Raw genomic sequence first — 19,114 nt, forward strand, 5'->3', positions numbered from 1 at the left:
ACATGGGAAGGGAAGATTCAAAGATCTGGAGCAAGTCACTGCTACATTACTTTTATAATTCATTGTTTTTGCTGCTGGTCTTCTGTACTTTAATGTTTTACTAGTAGCAAACACAGTGACACAGGCTGTGCTGGGATTTGCTGCTTTTTTTTAAAACCACATTTTTAAAAAAAAATCAGGTAATGTTGATGTCAGATCCTCAGCTGTAGACTCTATTTTCTCTTCAGGTCCCTTTTATAACCTGGATCAAAGCCTGCCTTTCCCCAGTGGAAACTTTACAGATAATCTCCCTGCCTGGGTCACAGTACATTTACTATACATGTGGAACTCTCAGTTAAATGTACTCAAGGGCCCCACAGAGTACTGAGTGTTAAAGCAATTTAAGTAACTGTTTATGTTGTGCTGGCTAAAGGTTATGCATTTGTCTTTTTACTCACATGCACTACACGCTGATTTACTCACATAATTATTGCACAAAACCTCTTCTAGGGACCATTTCGGTTTTCACTGTTGATACTATTCCTCCCTCATACTTGGAGAAGTAATCTGATTACAAATCTTATATTAACCATTTAATTTTCCACTAATGACTACAAAGTAGTGTGACGGGGTCAAAGTGTAGTTTTTAAATTGAAATAGTTTTATTGCATGTGTTAACTTGTTGCTTGCACTACTAACCCCCCCTGGAGCCATGTCGCATAACTAATTGTTAAGTGGGAACACCTGTGAGTGGCTGGGCAGACTCTTTAAAGGAGCAACAGGTGAGACAGAGAGAAGGAAAACAGAAAGAGAAGGAGAGGAGCAGGACAAGGAAGGGGACGGAGCTCCTGAAAATGGACGACGACGGGCAAGGTGGAGCCTGAAGTGCAGCAGCTGGTCTGGACCCTAAGGCGCAGCTACTCAGTCCTGGGCCTACGGATACTCTTGGTCCAGGACCAAGCGTGAGTAAAATGGCCTAGTTTAGGGTCCAGGGGAGGAGGCTGGCTGCAGGGCCAGGCAGTAGGGTTCCCTTCCTAAGCATGTAGACTGCCGCATATGCTCCTCTCTGCAGGTCCTGGACGTGACGTCGCCGAAGGAAGGCTGAGAAGACTGGATCTGTCGCTGCAGAGAGGAGGGTCACTCCAAGCTGTACAGTGGCCATTTTAAAGGACATTTTAGGGACATTTTAGAGGACTGTGGTTTTTATTTAACTTTTTAACCTTTTTATTATTTTATCTTTTTATTAAACCATTTTTATTGAGATTTTAGTGTGGTTGACTCTGCTCCCCCTGATTTTTAAAAGAACCAAGGTGACCGGGAGGACTCTTCTTTTTTTTTTTTTTTTTTTTTTTTTTTTTTTTTTTTACCTGAGCTTATTTTCTTTTATTTTAACACGCCCCTGGCCACCCCGTTACACTAGTTTTAACAAACTCAAGTTGCAGTATGAAATAGTTTTTTATGGTATCATCACATAAACTGCACAATAAATTTGTGTTCCGTACAATTTTAAATATTCAAACACATTGCAATGCGAATGGAGACGAAACTTTTCACACACTCACTCAGCTGCAACTACAAGTAAAAATGTCCGATATTATCGACATGTGGATGTAATCAGTTGATATCGACATTAAAATGTAATATTGGAAAATATCGGTATCGGTCTTATTTAATGGCAACTTTTACACAACACGCACATATTATTTATAAATCTCTTCAGCTAACTCTCAGTCAAAATAACTAAATATAAAAGGTGTCACATTTAGTTTTCCAGATATTTTTTTTTTTTTTTTTTTTTTTGGAACAACTAACTCCAAAAATATCGGTATCGGTTGATATTGGTGTAGGAAATTAAGACAAAATCACTGTGTTGGATTAAAAAAAAAAAGAAGCCAATATTGAACATGTCTAACTACAAGCAACGTGTTTGACATATTAGTGCTTAACATCTGTTTTAGTGATCAATAAGGTGCTTCCATTCTTATTGCCTTGAAAAATGACCTCAAAATCTCATTGGTTTCCATGTATTGTTTGCAAAATGTATCTCCCTGCACATTATCCTTAAGGAACAGAAAATTTTAACTAGCATCATGGCAGATTTTACATGTGGACAGAGGAGTGACATCTCATGCAGATTTCACCTCCAGGGAGGATACTATACATCACCGCAAAAGCTTTTCCACTCTATAGTTTTCACAGTGTTTAAACTGCACCCTTTATGTAAGAGGGAGAGATGGTGTGTGTGTGTGTGTGTGTGTGTGTGTGTGTCAGAACATGTGTGTAAACTTCAACAAATGGGCTTAATAAAGCGATGGGAGGATGAGTTGGATAGAAGGTGGAGGCTGGAAGAGGACCAGACAAAGCAGATGTGAAGGAATGGAGGTGTGAGGTATGAAGAACGGGGGTTGGACTTCCAGAGAGCATCTGCTACAAAAGCTGCTAGCTCACCCTCTCAGCTGAAGGTGTCTTGCCAAATGAATTTGGCAGATATCACTCATTTGATGTTTGCCCAACAACAGATGGATCGCACATGGTGACTATTATTTGTAATCAGGAATGAACAGAGGGGTGAAAACTGAGTAGCCGTGCATGAGAGACGAGATGGAGAGACTCAGATGAATGATCCTGACCCTACTTGAAACATAATCCAATGTCCATACTATTTGTGGGAAACTTTAAGCAAAGGTGGCTTCGTTCTGAAAATGGTGTGAATACGCAAAAAATTCTGATGCACATCACAAAGTGGACTCTGCTCTGCTAAAAACAAATGAACCACATGCAACAAACAAATCACAACTCCTGTGGTGTAAACTCAAGTTGTCTTGTAAACACTGCAGGTGATAACTTTTTTTTTTTTCTTTTTTGTTTGTCTTGTCTTCTTATTCATTAATTCTTGATGCAGCGCCACCGCAGGCAAGGAGGGGAATATCATGCAAAAGGCTTGGTTCGTTTGATGAGGAGCAATGTGAAAGCAATCTAGAACCAACTTAATGGTATTTTCTCCAATTAAGTCCTCAATTGATCCAGGTTTTATTCTGAGCCTACCTTGATCATATCAGGATATCCAGAAAACAAAGCTGGTTTTCTTGTGATAACCAGTCAAAGTGGGTGGTTACCTTGAGAAAAGTTATTTTTGTTATAACATGAACAAAAGTAGCACTGTGGCCTCACAGCAAGAGGGTCGCTGGTTCAATTCTTGGCTGGGACGAGGTTTAGTCAGTGGCCTTTCTGTGTGGCGTTTGCATGTTCTCCCTCCCACCATCCAAACACATGCATGTTAGGTTAACTGGTTACTCTACATTGCCCATAGGAGTGAGTGTGAGCATGAGTGGTTGTTTGTCTCTGTGTGGCCCTGCGATGGACTGGAAAGCTGTCCAGGGTGTACCGTGCCTTTCGCCCAAGGACTGCTGGGATAGGCTCCAGCTTCCCCGCGACTCTTCATTGGACTGAGCAGTTAGGATAATGAATGAATGAATGAATAAACAAAAGTTTTTATTTTGACATAATAGCATGAAAAATAAAAAATTGCTGGCAGGGCTATACGACCAACTTTGTGGAGAGTTTTGACTTCTGCAAAGTCATTTTGTTTTTTGAGAATTGACTTATTTGTTTTGAAGCTGCATTTTTCTGAAGTTTCATGGTAGTTTTTGTTTTTAGTGTTTCTTCCAGGACTGTCTTAAAAACCACCAGACTCATCTAGAAAAGGCAGATCAGCAGGGACAGTGCTGCCCACAATCAAGGTTTCATGCTAAAAATCTCAGGTTCAAAGATTAACAATGTTCCTGTACCTCTCTACCGTTTTAAAAAAAAAAAAAGAAATCTTCATGGACTGCTATAAATAAACCCATTCCTCACCACTTTAACATCAAATTTTATTGGCTCTGTATTTCATTGCTAATGGACAGATGTGCAGTAGCCGCACATCTGAGCTGTGTTTTATGGCCCCCACCAGAGCTAAACTGTCAGCTCTGCACACTGCCTACTCCTCCAGGTTCACACTGTTCTCTTCCATTACTAACCAGTAATTTAACAGTGGCCAGATTGGCCCCTCAAATGAGTCAAAGCATGAGTTTCTATTGTACCTGCGAATACTTAAAACCCAGTATTAGTACACCAGTCTGGATCTGCTGTTGGTCAGAATTACGATTTTTCATGAAGTTTGACGAAGTGAAGAGAGGGAAGAGCAGTGCTATGACTGCTTTCTGCATTACAAGCTGCTTTTTCTTGTTTAAAGCAGAGGTTTAAAACTTATTTTTTGCCATATATAGTAAAGCTTCTTCAATACTCCTTAATTTGTTTTGCTTTATACAGGACAGCACTTAAATATAAGATGCCGTCCAGGGATTCCCAGAAAGGATGAATGTTTTCCTTAGTACATTTTTTTCCCAATACTTTATACACATTTTTAAAGGTGTTTAAAGTACAGTATATATATGAAATTGAACCCAGTCTAAGATCTAAATATATCATTGAACATTTGTCCACATCTTGACACGCAGAACTGGTCCAGTCTTGTGGTTCAGAGTTGTGCGGTGGTGTATACCCAGGCAGTTTTTCTGAGTAGTCCATCATGCATTTGACATGACTGAAATTATGACACATCATATATTTTTGTTTTTACTTATTTCCCCTTTACTCTTGAATTAAAGCAAAGAGAGAGACTAAAATGAGAATGGAGAATATTCTGCCATACTGGTTCTCTGTTAAACTTTCCTAATAAGGATCAACATGTCAAAATGTCATATAACACTTAACACTGACTTAATGCATAATACAGCAAGTATCAAGCATATCTGTTGGGAGAATTAAAAAAAAACATGTTCATTGTACTTTATAGTATTTAGCACCAATATGATTTGCTTTTGAGAATGCATTTAAATGGTTATGATGGTGCAAGACAGAGGTGGCCAGTAGAGGGATTGTAGGTGTATATGTCCTTTTGTTTTATAATATCTGTTCTCATTTCTTCAATTACCATTATTGCAATTTAAAATCATATGTTGTATCATATCATATGCAGATTTACCAAAAACTAACCTTCCCTAGATTACCAGTGCTCATTTTTTTTTTACATCTTACCAATCCATAAGTTGCGTTCCATTTATCTGCCCCCAGGTGAAATTCCCTGGTAAAACGTTATTGTCTACATGAGCATGAAGTTAAAAAGGGAAAAAAAAATGCTGGAACCTTTTGTGAAACTAATCATTTGTGCTTTAGACAAGTGTGTTACCTGTATGGTCATATTAAATTAGCTCATTTTAGATCTATGTGTACTGTGAAGCTTGATCGCAGAGAAGACAACCGCAGTCATGTCATATTGTTTTCAATTAATATTAAATATGAATTGTAAGAAAAAAGGTGCTACTGGGTTTTTTTTTATTTTTCAAATCTCCAGAGCAAATTAGAGTAAAATGGTTTTGGGATCTTTGAAAAATGGGAAATGCTTCCCCTGTTCACCATCTAGATTTCAGAGTTTGTAATTGCGCACTGGCTTGCTTAGCACTCAGGGCAAAATGTTAATACAGGAGAGGATTGTGTATCCCTAAACAAACACCCACTGCTTAGTAAATACACAGGCACTGAGCTTTTTTGTGGAGCTCTTGCCTCCTGATTGGCGAGATCCCTCTGGAGAAGTTCGGCAGACTTTGCTGTGTTAATTAGCCCCATTCGTAATGTGTATTTACATTATCTTTTTCACATACTCTTTCTTCACTGTGACGTTTCTTTAATTCATAAAGCTCTGATGTTATGCATGATGGGAAGTCAGTCTAAGTTGATGTAAGCTGCTCTAATGTCTAATCAATTTTGTCTTGAAACATGCTAGAATGTATGGAGGCAAATTGTGAATTCAAGAGATGTCTAACTAAGCCGTCTTAGATGGAAAAGTAATGAAGTCTACACAGTAATGTGCAATTAATGTCACATATCCTCCCCTTCTCTCTTTGCCTGTTCCCGTTAAACGTTTGCCACTGTAGCTCCTTTAGTGACACTAGCATCCTTGACACACACCTTCCTTGCATAATGGAGTTATTGTTATTCCAGCCACACTCAAGGTGGAAACTTTATCAAGTGGTCTTTCTCTCAATCTTTTCCCGGTGTTGACTTTTTCCTGTCTTTTTCTGTTCCTCTTTCTTGCCTTTGCACTTCATTTCCATCCCTTGCCTGTCTGTCTTTTCATCCTTGGTCAGGCTGATGTATCCACACACACAATCCAGAAATATCTAACTTTCTTCTCTAAATAAATGTTCTAAACTGATTTTTTCTTTCTATATCCTGCAAAACCAATGCATGGAATTCCTGCTGCAAGACAGACATTGAGTTTACTTTGTCTAACTGGGTGCATGTGTGAGATTTCTGCCCGCATGATCAAGCAGTGCCGACGTTTTAGCCTCGAGCAAACAGTCCTGTTTAAGATGCAAAGGATACAAGCGTGCAGGTATGAGAGGAGGGAATATGAGCTGGTGGAACTAATAAGCCTTAAGCCTTACCTCTCTCTCTCTTTTTCCATTTATTCGCTTACTTCCCACTTCTATCTCTTCTTTTCCTTTTCGCCAATTTATTAAGTCAGTTTATCTTTCAACGTGTATGTTGTTTGATGGAAGGAATGAGAACAGGGTTGGAAAACTAGAGGGCCATAAAGCCTGTCAGATGAATGCTTCATCCAGCTTTTGTCTGCTACTTCAGGTACAGCTCTGACTATAATAATTAAACTAGTTATTTGTGAAACATTACTAGAAATATATGCATGTAAATCCTTATTTGTTTGCCAGCAGGGGGCGACTCTTGCAGTTTAAAAGCTTTATCCATCAATACACTTTCCTTCCAACATCCATCAGTCCAAGTAAAAATATTTCCTATAAATTAATCTGAGCTGCTGGGTTCATGTCTTTTTTACTCCATGACGAAGCAAATTTGAGAAATTACAACCCCCAGTAAAGTCGTGATGAAGCAGACATTAAACAGCACTGTTGGAATTTAGTCATGGAGTATGAAAATATAATAAAGCCATAAAACGTTTTATTGGATGCAAAATTTGGTTTTCATGGCAAAAGTAGAATGATAATTCTACATAGAATGAAAAATAATACTTGTATACTGTAGTAAAATACATTTTTTAACTATTACAAGCCGTTAAATAGATTCACATCCAGCTCAGTTCAAGATTCTGCAGAAAAACAGTAAAATTCAGAGTTACACAATTTTATTTTACCTATCAATGGGTTGGAAGCAGTCTAACTTCATGGTTTTGTGTGTCTTACACCTTTAGGATTCTTGCTCTCAGTCATGCACATGCTTATATTTTTATTGTTTAACTCAAGGGGTGTCCAAGTCCAGTCCTAGAGAGCTTCTATTCCGCAACTTTTAGACGCGTCCCTTGTCAAACACCTGGATCAAATGAAAAGCTCATTACTGGGTCCCTGTGCAATTAATTGTGGGTGACAGATGGGTGACATGCACATGAGAAAACTTAGCCAATACGATCTCTGATGTGTTGGAGAAGGGATGCAAGTAAAAGTTGCAGGATAGTAGCTCTTTAGGACTGGATTTGGGTACATCTGGTTACATTTTATCATCTTCCTGAGATGCCCAGTGATGCTAGTTCTTGTCATCAGTCATTCAACACACCTGTTTTCTGTTTACAATCAGCACACCTGCTTCAACTCACCTGATCTCCTTTATCAGGATATAAACTCTGCTGGAACACCCAGAGTTCTTCATTGGTGTTTTCTGATGACCACATGTATTAGAATAAGTGAGATGTAATGGTTTCTGATGGGTTATCGATGTGGATGTGATTTTTATTTTATTGATAAAGGAAAATAAACTTTGATTTTCTATGATGAGCTGTGGCAGCATTAAATGAGCCAACAGTAGTTTTGGGTTGATTTGACCTGAGCATTGACTATAAATGATGCCTTTGAACCTTTTACAGAAAATTAACAATTTAAATGCAAACTTGCATTCGGTTTGGCTTGCTTGCCAAAAGCTCTGAACCTGTGTATGACACTCTATTCCCATTAATCCCACCACAGTATGAAGTGCCAAACATCAAACTTCAGCAGAGCCTTGCAGTCAGATTATTTCCTCTGCTCCTTCTCTTTACTGAGCGCACAGCTTCTTTTGTTTTCTGTCGGACTAATCGGCTTTGTTGTGGACTTTAACACTGCTGCAGAGCCTGGCATTATGACAAGATGTGTCTTCACAAAGTCCAATCTTCTGAATTTCTGTGGGTCAGTATCTCAAGTTTTGATATTGGTTTTGTAGCCAAGGTCAGAACTCATATTTCTTTTCTGACGTTTTTAGAGAGATGAAGGAAAAGAAGGTTTAAAGGAAAGATGTAAAAATTTTCAGCTCTGTGGCTCACAGCAGAATGACTCAAATCTTAGACTGTTTATCTGTTTTTTGTTTTTTTACTTGTTTTATCTGAAAGTAATCGAACTGGTTTCTTAGGCATTTATGCTTTTTCATGCTGATTCATTTCATGATTCAGGTTTTTTTTTTTTTTTTTTTTTTCCCCTCTCAGGATGTTGGCTGTTTCACTCTTCCCACCAAAATATTTGTTTCTACCCCATCTTACGACGCAGTTTTCAAATTCTTTTTGCAATTACATTTTATTTACAGCCTATTTGGTTTATATCCATGTTAATACTATGCATGCTTTTCATCATTTCAACATACCATGGCAGGGCCGGCTGCAGAACCTAAGGGGCATGGGCCATCCCTAAAGTTTGACTGGTGCGCCAGGTGCTGGATGGATTTCATGAATATAAGATAAATTAATTCTGACATGTATCATTTGTAAACTGTCCTTTCCTTGGGAAAAGCTCAGATGTCCACATAATATAGTCAGAAAAAAACATGGCAGAGTACAACTTCTGGCATAGCAATAAAAACAGATAATGTGTAAAGTTTTAATATGATACTATGAAATACTATGATGTGCTAAGTAGCCCTATGGAATATATACAGCTAAAATAGCTGAAATCTTAATTGGAAAAAAAGTGCTAGTGGTAATTATGAACTAAACTAGCAAGATGAGAAGACACAGCTGTACTCAGCTGAACATTTGGCTGTATTATACCACCAGATGTGACAACTGTGCAAAGTTAATTGGCCCGGTTGGAAAATGAACACTGATAAACGTCTGATTGGGTTTGAAGCTCTCTCTCGCTCTCTTTATCCATTTGTCAATTTATCTCAAGGCTTTGCATAATAGTTGTTAATGACGTGATGATCCTGTTTTTTGTTTTTTTTAAAAAAATATTATCAGTTTTTTTTTTTTTTTTTGCCTTAATCTTTACAAGATAACCTCTGTAGTTGCCATTAATGACTATTTCCTAATAGGTTTAAAGGTTTTTACGCATTGTTTACACGTGCCACTTATTTACTGATTGAAGTCTCTGTCTATTCCCCCAATCTACAATTCTCCTGAACCTGCAAACAAGCTGAAAGTACAAAAATAAAAACCTATGGCTTTTTCTTTTTTTTCCTATTTATTTCATTTTTGGCTGCTTTAAAAGCTAACAATTGTGAAGTCCCACGAGCACAAAATCCCATTTTCATGTCCAAATGTGAGAAACAAAGAAGAAATTTCAGGACAACACTCATTAATTGACAGTTTCACAAATTTCCCAGAGACTGTTTTTTTTGTCGTGACCTGATGTTTAGAAAACATGAAACATGAAAAGTCTTCTCCTGTCTGTAGCTTCATGAATGTGAAGCGCTTATCACTGTGCTCTTACACCAGCAGATTATAATGTCTCTATTGGATTAGATGAACAAAGAGATGACAATTTTTATTTTATTTTATTTTATTACCATTTTGTATCTATTAGTTTTGTTCTTAACTCTTTTAGAATGGACATTTCTATAAATACTGACAGAACACAGATAAATGCATTTGATTTAGAAGATTACAGCTTCAGTGGAGGTTGATTTATAACGATGATGTAATTTTAGTCTAATATAGTAAATATAGTTGGTGGGATTTTTAATCCAAGAAAAGCACACTGAGGTGAACCCTAACTTTGATATGCTTGGATATACATTTATTCATTTTTCTTTTACTCTTTATGGACATAAGATGGCCTTAGGTATGTGTCTCTTTTTTGCTCTCTGAGATTTATGTTACTTTATGCTTTGTTGCAGAGTTTGTAAACTAATAATTTTATAGCGATTTTCATTGTGGCTTTCATTGTGTGTTTCTTATTGGTGTTTTTAGTTGCACTGATTACCAGTCAGACCATGATCTTCAACCTTTACATTTACTATATACCCATATATAAGTGTGTGTTTGTTGAAGTTATTTTAGTTCTTTTTAACATATATTTGTTCTTCTATAGGCTTTCTATATGTCTGTCTCAACTCTGTAATCATTTTCCTGATATTCAGCTGCACCAATATGTTGATTAGAAACATTATTCACTCTTTATAGTGGTAACATTATACGTATCCATGTTCTTACAAGGGCAGAATGCTGGTAAATCTTCTATATAACTACTATATAAGTACATGTGAGTTCGGTGTGTTGTAGAATGGAAACTTCTAACACGTACAGAACTGCAGCTCTCGAGGACCAGAGTTGGCTGCCCCTGAGTTTTTGCTTTAGTAGAGTGTTTCGTGATCCAGATCCTCAGGACCCCCTGCCCTGCTTGTTTTATAGGCAACCCTACTTTAACACACCTGGATGAAATAAAGGCTTGTTAACAGGCTGCAAAGAAGTTGACGAGAAAGCTCAATAATCTGAATCTGGTGTTTTGGAGGAGAAACATGTCTAAAATGTGCAGCAGATCGGGAAACACTGCTTTAGCATGACCTGTATCAATTGAGAACACTCCTTTTTCTTTAAATTAGAATAGCATGCACCACTTTTGCTGCTGCATGATGAAATCCACATTCAGCTATCAATTCATCTTAAGAGTTGTGTTGCCATGATAATGAAGTAGACAGAGCTGAGACTTGTGGTCTTTCTGCTTCACACCCCCCAGTCACCTAAATATCAATAAGTACTTGCTTCTTTCAGTGCGGTCAAGCCTGAATAAAGCTGTGAGGGATGTTTCTCATCCCATATCTTAAAAACCTTCTTGTTTGAACGCACTGTTAGTGCTGTCAGCTGCATGCAGTATGTGCTATGGAAAGAACGGGAAAAAAAAAACCATGACAAGAGTAATAACAGTGACTAAAACTCATCGGGCTGAAGCAGCACTCATTATTACCACCTCTAATTATCCACATGTCTAAATATGTCCCTAACAGCTACCATGTCTTGTCCTCAAATCAGCAGGGGACTCAGATTTCTTGCATGTTTCCATGCAAATCAACTTCCATCCTTCTCAGCAATTCACCTCCTCTCCTTTTCATGCCCATGTCCCAGAGAGACACTTCAGATCAAGTTTGGCACTTTGGCTTGACCGTTTGTTCTCGTAGTACAATGGGGATCTGTGAGGAAAAGGTGCTTTCTTCGCACTTTTCAGTCTGGCAGGTCATATTGAACCTCTGGCACACATAAAGAAGGGACTGAGGTATGGTTTGTTTTGTAATTCTCACCTGTGCATGCAGTATTTTATCTTTAATACATCTGTCAATTTCTTTTTTTTTTATTTACCTCCTAAATCTCTAGAGTAATCTGAAGCACTATATTTGACTATGTGACATTACAGGAGAAGAATTGCCCAGGAACAGGGGCATAACTAATAGCAGTAAAGCTTGGTTAAATGTTTAAACAAGAATAAATCAAAACTGCCGTGGCCACTCACACATTGAAGAGGTTGAGGCCGATGCGGTAAAGGCGTTTTCGCATGACATCTGTGGAGAGCGTAGGCGATTTACAGCTAGCAGGGTTCTCACAGTGGTAGCGTGGCAGGCTGAGGATCATGGCCTGCAACGCCTCCTTGGACGAGGCTTCAGATGTTGAGCGCGCCTCCGTAGAAGTGCTGCTGCTGCTCATCTGCTCCGAGCTGTTGTCTGCTGTCTCCGAGCCACATCGTTTAACATCGAGCGGCTCCACCACAGGAGAGCTCCTCAAGGTTACGGGCTCCTGTGGTGGAAGGGTAGGAAGGGGTTCTGATGGTGGTGGTGGCGGAGGTGGTACTACCATTTCATCTGGGCTTTGAGGGGTGGCCATCTTATCCAGAGGAGTCAAGGGAGGCTGTTCTTCCTCCTCTAGGGTCTCCTCAGTTGGAGGTGGGGCAGGGAATTCTAAATCCTGCTCACCTCCTTCTGTCTCTGATTCTGGGGGTGGTGGGGGTTCTTGTGGTGGTGGTGGAGGATCTATGGGTTCAGTTGGAGCCTCTGGAAAGGGAACATGGGGTTCTTTCAAGGGTCCAGGTAGGACAGCAGCTGATGTGGAGTCTGTTGCTGTGGAAGGGGTTGTGACGATGGTGGAGGCTCCGTCTTGTTGGATACAGCTGCCCAGAGTGACTGAAGTGGATGATTCCATGACCGATGATGAAACTCTGAAGTTCTGGCTGTCAATCTGTACCGTCACATCTCGAAATGCCATCATTAGCTTACTCGCACTTTTCGACAAGTCACTCGGGTCCACTGTACCTTGCTGGATTGCAGACTCTGCCACACCTCCTACGTCTCCAGGTCGTCCTGCTGCTGCAGCCGCCGCACTGAAGGAGTCGGTACTGAACTGATAGGTGCCGCCTTCTTGCAGTGAGCACATAGTCTTCAAGCTCCAGTTACTCAGTGCATCATCTATGGACTTTGCAAGTGACTGGACCTGTTCAGTGAACGAGTCTTCAAGGTCGGTCAGGGTGCCACCAACTGTGGCAGGCAGAGATGGTGAGCGCACCAGAGGGATTCCTGCCAAGTTACAGCCTTCTGCGAGAGCCCGTTCAGCAGAGAAACCCTCCGTGTTTTGCACACGGACCTTGCGCAGGGAGATGCGTCGAGGCAGTCGACTCTCCAGCAGCGAATTGCGGATCTTCTCGAAGTTTTTGCTGAGCTGGTACTGGCGGAAGGCAGTCTGGATCTTGCAGGCGGCACGGCGGGAGATGAGGTGGCCACCGTATTTGTGCTCTAACATTTCGATCTGAGAAAGACGAGAAAAAAAAAGACAGGGAACATTAAATTGGTGGAGATTTTTTTGCATATTTTATCCTGCAAGAAAGATTTCAGTCTATAAAAGCAAAATGCTATGTGAATATAGCTTGTCCCCACTGATTTGTGGCAGTTATTGTTGCCAGTCAATTAGACATCTGCACTGCCAAGATCAGAAAATTCTATCATCAAGTTAACGTGTTAACTTGGGTTTAGGCCAAGCCTCAACTACATTTCTAATCACCTGGCAAGCCTTCTTATGCACGCTTCAGTTCCTCAACTTGTTTGTCTTGTTCTCTTAACCCCACCCTTTCCCATCCACATTTTTGACATCTTCCATTCTGTTTTCCCATCACTCCCATTGCTGTTTTTTGTTTAGTCCAACCTTCCATTTTCCCCGCTAGCCTTTTTTCCTTATCTCTCCATCCCTCCTCCCCATCTGATACCCCCATCATTTTCCTTTTCTCCCTTCCATTGACTATTGTCCTTTTTTATATTCCTCTACTTCATTTCATCTGCTGTAACTCTCTGTCCTCACACATTCTTTTTCTCCTATTTTTTCTCTTCTCTTCTTTCTGTTTCAGGTACCATTTGAGGTAGGGTTCCAGATGATGGTCTGAGTGTTACTAACCGATCCACTACTTTGCTGCCCCAGAAGTCCACTCCACATCCCCCTTCCTTCTTAGACATGATCTTCCTCCAAAGCACCTGAGTCAGATTTTTTTAACTTCCTCATCAAGTTCTTTGCAGCTTGTTAACAAGCCCTTTATTTTCTGTATAAAGATGTGTTATAGTAGGGTTGCCTATAAAACATGCAGGGGAGCGGGTGCTGAGGACTGGAATTTAGAAACAATAACTTAAACTATTGTGGTCCTTGTCTATGAATTATTTACCAAAGGTTTCTTGTATTGTGGGGTTCACATTTGCAAAGAGAGCATGTTTGCCACGTCCACAACAATGATTAAAAATCTCTTGTGTTCTTGACTCGGCAAACAAAACTAAGGTAAAACCTTGCTACATTGGTGCAAAAATGAATAAGCTGGGCAAGAACAGATTTAAGGTGGAGAAAAGGATATAAAACATAGACAAAGGGCTGTAAAAATCCTATACTTTGAACAAAATTATTCAAATAAAGTATTACAAATTTATACATGAAATATTTCAGACGGTTCTTTAATTACATTTTGTATACAGTCCTTGTGATATACATTATAAAATTTTTGCTAAACCCCAGAGTTTCAGTGTGAGCACACAGTAACAGCTGACTCATGTCATTTGGACAAACCATTAATTTCCTCTACAAATACAGCTTATAATCTGGTGGGAATTCCATAGAGAAGTCCTCCACATAACTTTAAATTGTCTGCAGCTGAACAAGCTATTAATCTTGCCTGTGAAAAATTGCTCAAATGCTGTGGGAAAAGGATGGAGATGTAATATAGCCATCTCATCTGGCAGTGTCTCATATACTAGATGAAACCCTTTTTGAGTTTCCCAGAACAATCGGGGTGTGGATATCTTCAGAAGTGCCTGGAAAAAATGCTTATCTTCTCAAGTCACTCTGATATCCTTTTTGATTCAGACTAAATCAATGGATTCAGCTTTTTCTAACTCTTTCAAGGGCAGAAGTGTTGAGCCTAATTCATGTTTGAAAGAATAAAAACATGAAAAAAAGCCGTATTCCAAGTATCCTGCATGGATATCTCTCAAATGTAATTTAATCTAATCCTCTGGACTAGAAGTCTTTGCCTTTCTCTGCTGTTTTCTTAAGGATTTGGTTTAGACTTGTTTCAGCAAGATGTGTATGTGAGGATTAATTTGGTCCACATAAAATATCCTTCCTGTCAATTCAAACGCTATCAAGTGACCAAGGATGATCTTGTTGTGACTTTCAGCCGCTAATCTTCTTTCACGTTAGTCGTGGGCAAAGTCACCAAGCACCTCATGCAGAGGTAATGACTGGAGGGTTTGCAATTTGTGATAAGTGGCTAGCTCAAACAGACGGTCTGTCGTTGTCATTGGAGGAACAGAATCGCCCACAAAGCTCTTTAGAAAAGTAGAATGACACTGAAAATCCATCTTATCTACTCCATTTACATTCCTCTGCAGAGACTCTGTGAGCAAAGTGAAACGTACTGAGAATATTAAGGTGGTTTCTGAATAGGATGCAGGTTTGCCTCTAGTGTATCTGCTGAGGGGGCTCTCTGGGTAACTGTCAGCTCTTGTAGACTGGTCAAGTTCAGGCTTAATATTCATAGCTTTTTAATCTGGGTTGTTTGGTCCTGCGTGCGCTCTTATCCCCATAACTATGTTCTAACACAGACGCAATGTAGTCTTTTAAAAAATGCATCATGGTAATGTGGTCAACTTCATTATTCAAAGAGGTGTCCGCCACAAAAAATGCCAAGACCACTGCAGAGGTGCCCTTGGATGCAAGAATCAGCCGTCATCATGGCAGCCTTTGATTAAATGTAGCATTCAGGCTTGTTTGTTTAGCCATCCTTGTAAGCTGGATGGTGGAAGATAAATAAAGTATTTGGGTCACGTTGCTTGCTTTATTAGAGTTACAATCTGATACACGTTGCCATTCAGATGGAATTACAGCTGCCAGCTTGAGCATGAGCAGGGGTGGTATGGAGGGGGGGAGGGGGAAAGTTTGGAAAGTAGACAGGATTTGATGTGAAGCTTATCAGGATTGTGATGAAATGGATGTTGGATGAATGATGAATGGATGCTGGGTTACCCAGATTTCTTTGGATTAATAAGAAAAAAAAACATCTAAAAGGCATCTAAATGATCCATGTTTGGGCTAAAACAGGGTTAGGTGAAAAGACAGTAGACGACGGCAAACCAATCTCATATCAATTTAGCTCAGGTTCTACCATCAATGATGGTATAAGAGTTTGATCTGCTTGTTAACAAACTCAAGACCTTGCAAGCACTTCTCACAGCTAGATGTACTGTAACAGCCTATTGCTAACTTAGCTGAATGGACATGTCTGTGGAACAATTGAGACTGCTTATTCTAAATCATGCTAAACTGCTGCTATTTCTCACTGCCAGGTAATTAAATGTCCCCTTTTACAATCCCCCAGAAGCATCTCATTCATAGCACATGGTATTTATAGGTTTATATTTATCACACTTTGTATGGAAAATCAGATCTTTTAAAATGTCATCTTATTTTATCTTCGTTTCATCTGTTTATTTGATGAATCGTGTGACACTTTAACTACTTTATGGCCACATTTTCAGTGAGTGAAAAGTGGGTAAATATAGTTATATATAATGTCCAGAGAGTCAGGAGATCTGCTGCTTCTGTTTTTTTTTTTTTTTTTTTTTACCATAATGCTCATTTCATTTACCTCTAAAAGTGGATGTCATGTATTTGTAAGCATCCATCTATCCACCTGTCAGCAACATGACTTTATAAGTTATGGATGGAATTTGATACCATTTTCATTAAATCTTAGCAATGAAATAAGGAACAAGTGACACGATTTTCATTGTGATCCTGATCTCAATTTTGATCCAGGATTCTTAACTATATGAAAATAAATTTGCTGTTAGAGCTTCTAACTCAATATAATGTCAGCAATCATTGGCAAAAAGGATCCAGTTGCTTGAATTAGTTCTATGATCTCTGATAGCATCTAGTTTTATTGGCAAGTTTAACTTGTAGAAACAGCTTGAAAAGCTCACTCTGATTTTCTGATCAGTTTAAAGGTAGAATATGTAAGATTTCAAGGCGATTCTTTCCACCACCAGGTGGAAAACACCAGGTCGTGAGCAAAACCACAAAACTGCTACCTCCACAAACGACCACAGGTCCTTGCCAGCTCCAATGAGGGCAGGAATCGCTTGTGAGCTGCAGCTCAGAGCCGCTCTGCAATAAATGGGCTTATACTCCCCCTACTGGTGGAAAAAAAGTACTTTTTTTTTTTTACTGGTCAGAAAACATTCAAGAAGGGTCTTTGTCATTAATTAAACTTGTAATTTCACAACGCATCAAATATGGACAGACTGGAACCCACATGTTTAAAAAACTATCTAATTATGTTTGTAGTTATTTTTTGTTAGTTAATTTATTTTGAAAATATTGAAAATCATACATACTCTACCTTTAAGTTAACATGAAGAAATCTGATATTTCCATTTGATTTACTTTTTTATTTTTACTTTTTTGAGCCACTTTGATCTACAGCATTCTCTTTTCATCTGCTCTTTAATATCAAATGTGGTTACCTGAGATGACCAGGGAGACTCAAGCAGAATAGCAGAGTTGTTATTCAGAGAGATTTAACCATCTTTACTGGCATTTTTTAACATTTACTGTCAGTTGCAAAGTCTGCCAAATCCCACTTTACTTTTAAACTATTAACAGCTTCATTAATATTTCTGGAAAATTTCAGTTATTCATGCCTGAAAGTGCCGTAGACTGTAGTGCTTACAGGTAATCTAGGCATAAAAACTTCATTGCAGAATAATTGCACACTGAGCATGTGTAATACATGTAGAGAAAGGTCAAAGAAACGGAGATGGATGGATGGAAAGTGCACAGAAATGTAAAAAAAAACAAAAAACAAGGGTGTTAAAGAGAAGGTGACATATTGAAAGAAGTGGCGAGACAGATTACGACGCCGAGAGCAGCGCCGCTGAAAATCCACCCCATTAGCCCTCTGTCAGTTCTACCTCTGATCACTTCACTAAGCTCTGACGAAGAGAGAGAGTGTTCCAGGGAGGCAACGGTCTGAGGTAACAGTGATGGCGCTGCCTGTTCCGCCACCATCTCCAAATCGATTTTGACAGGCAGATCAGCACACGCTGACCTCATGTTCTCCTCTGAATGAAGGAAGAAAAGAGGCTCTACACAGTACTGTGCAAGTGTGCAATGCGGAATGCAGATACTGAAAGACATTTGAGCTTGTGATTACATGCAGTAATTTACTGAAAGTCTGAGGTCTGAAAGTGGACATACATAGAATCAGTCAAATATGATGAAGAGTAAAGGGGCAAATGAACTGGGACATGCGTCTGAGCACAACAAATTCAGTGGTAAGCACCACAAAAAGGAGCTTTTAATATAAGCACATGAGACATGAATTAATTTGCACTTTTAAAGTCTTTTGAGCAGGCATGCACGCACATTTGAAGCTTCCGGTATTGTTGATTTATATGAAACATTAATACTCGGGAGTTATGAGGAAAAATTTAGTCTGAAACCATTTGAGCTCAAATCTATTCAAGAAGCGTGGACAATAAAATGTCAAAACAATGTCCCAATACACACATTTATATCACTGAACCAGCAGCAATGAGAAAACAATTCATCACGTCTCAAATGCCAAGAGATTTCTTTCCGATGTAAACAATGTATAAACATGCATAAACTTTATGTAAACGTTTACATAATCATTAGTAATACTATGAGAAAGATAACAAAGAAAATGTTGAATGAGTCTGGATGGGGAAAATGGTGTAGGATCATTAATAACCCAGGTTGTAATTTCTTTAAAGAAAACAGAAGAGGACTGTTTGAAACAGCAGTTCAGCGATGGCTGATGTTACGATTTATGACTGCAATGCTTTTTTGCTGATCAGATGTATCCAGATGTGAGTTCCTGCATATAAAGCATTTTTATATGAGCGGCTTCATGAAAAATTTGGAAAGTTTTGGGTTTGTAGATATGTCATTGAGGGAAATACTCTGCGTTTGACATAAGAACCAGTTGAATAAAGGGTGTGAAGAATTGTCTAATATTCAGCAGCATTCTTGTCTGTACAATCAGCTCCAGGAGCTGCAGATCAGTTTGTTCAGTTTCATTCAGCATCTGGTTGCCGCAAAGCAGGTTGCCTTGTTCTCAGCATACTGACACAAGATAGGTGCACGCTTTAAATGATCAGTTTCCTCAAGATGTAGAATCAACTCTATTCCTTCTTGGTAGATGACCTTGCATTGCATTTCCAGTCTAGATTGCTCTCCAGCTGGACTCCAACATATTTGTATTTCTCCACCACCTCTACTTCTTCTTCCACAATGTAAACATTGCTTTGCTCTTCTGTTTCACCTGAATTTCCTAATCATGTC

The 19,114-nt window shown here is 39.1% G+C and overlaps 1 protein-coding gene across 1 annotated transcript in view; it reads right to left on the minus strand.

The window, feature by feature from the left end:
* Positions 1-19,114, minus strand: part of iqsec3a (IQ motif and Sec7 domain ArfGEF 3a) — a gene marked incomplete at both ends in the record, with an annotated part of 125,148 nt that overhangs the window by 40,428 nt on the left and 65,606 nt on the right. The window contains one exon of the mRNA XM_079263471.1: positions 11,736-13,018. Within this exon, the coding sequence (XP_079119597.1) occupies positions 11,736-13,018 (1,283 nt within the window). The remainder of the gene's footprint in view (positions 1-11,735; positions 13,019-19,114) is intronic.

Source organism: Telmatherina bonti (genome assembly GCF_933228915.1).
Source record: "Telmatherina bonti genome assembly, chromosome: 23".
NCBI classification, from domain to species: domain Eukaryota; kingdom Metazoa; phylum Chordata; class Actinopteri; order Atheriniformes; family Telmatherinidae; genus Telmatherina; species Telmatherina bonti.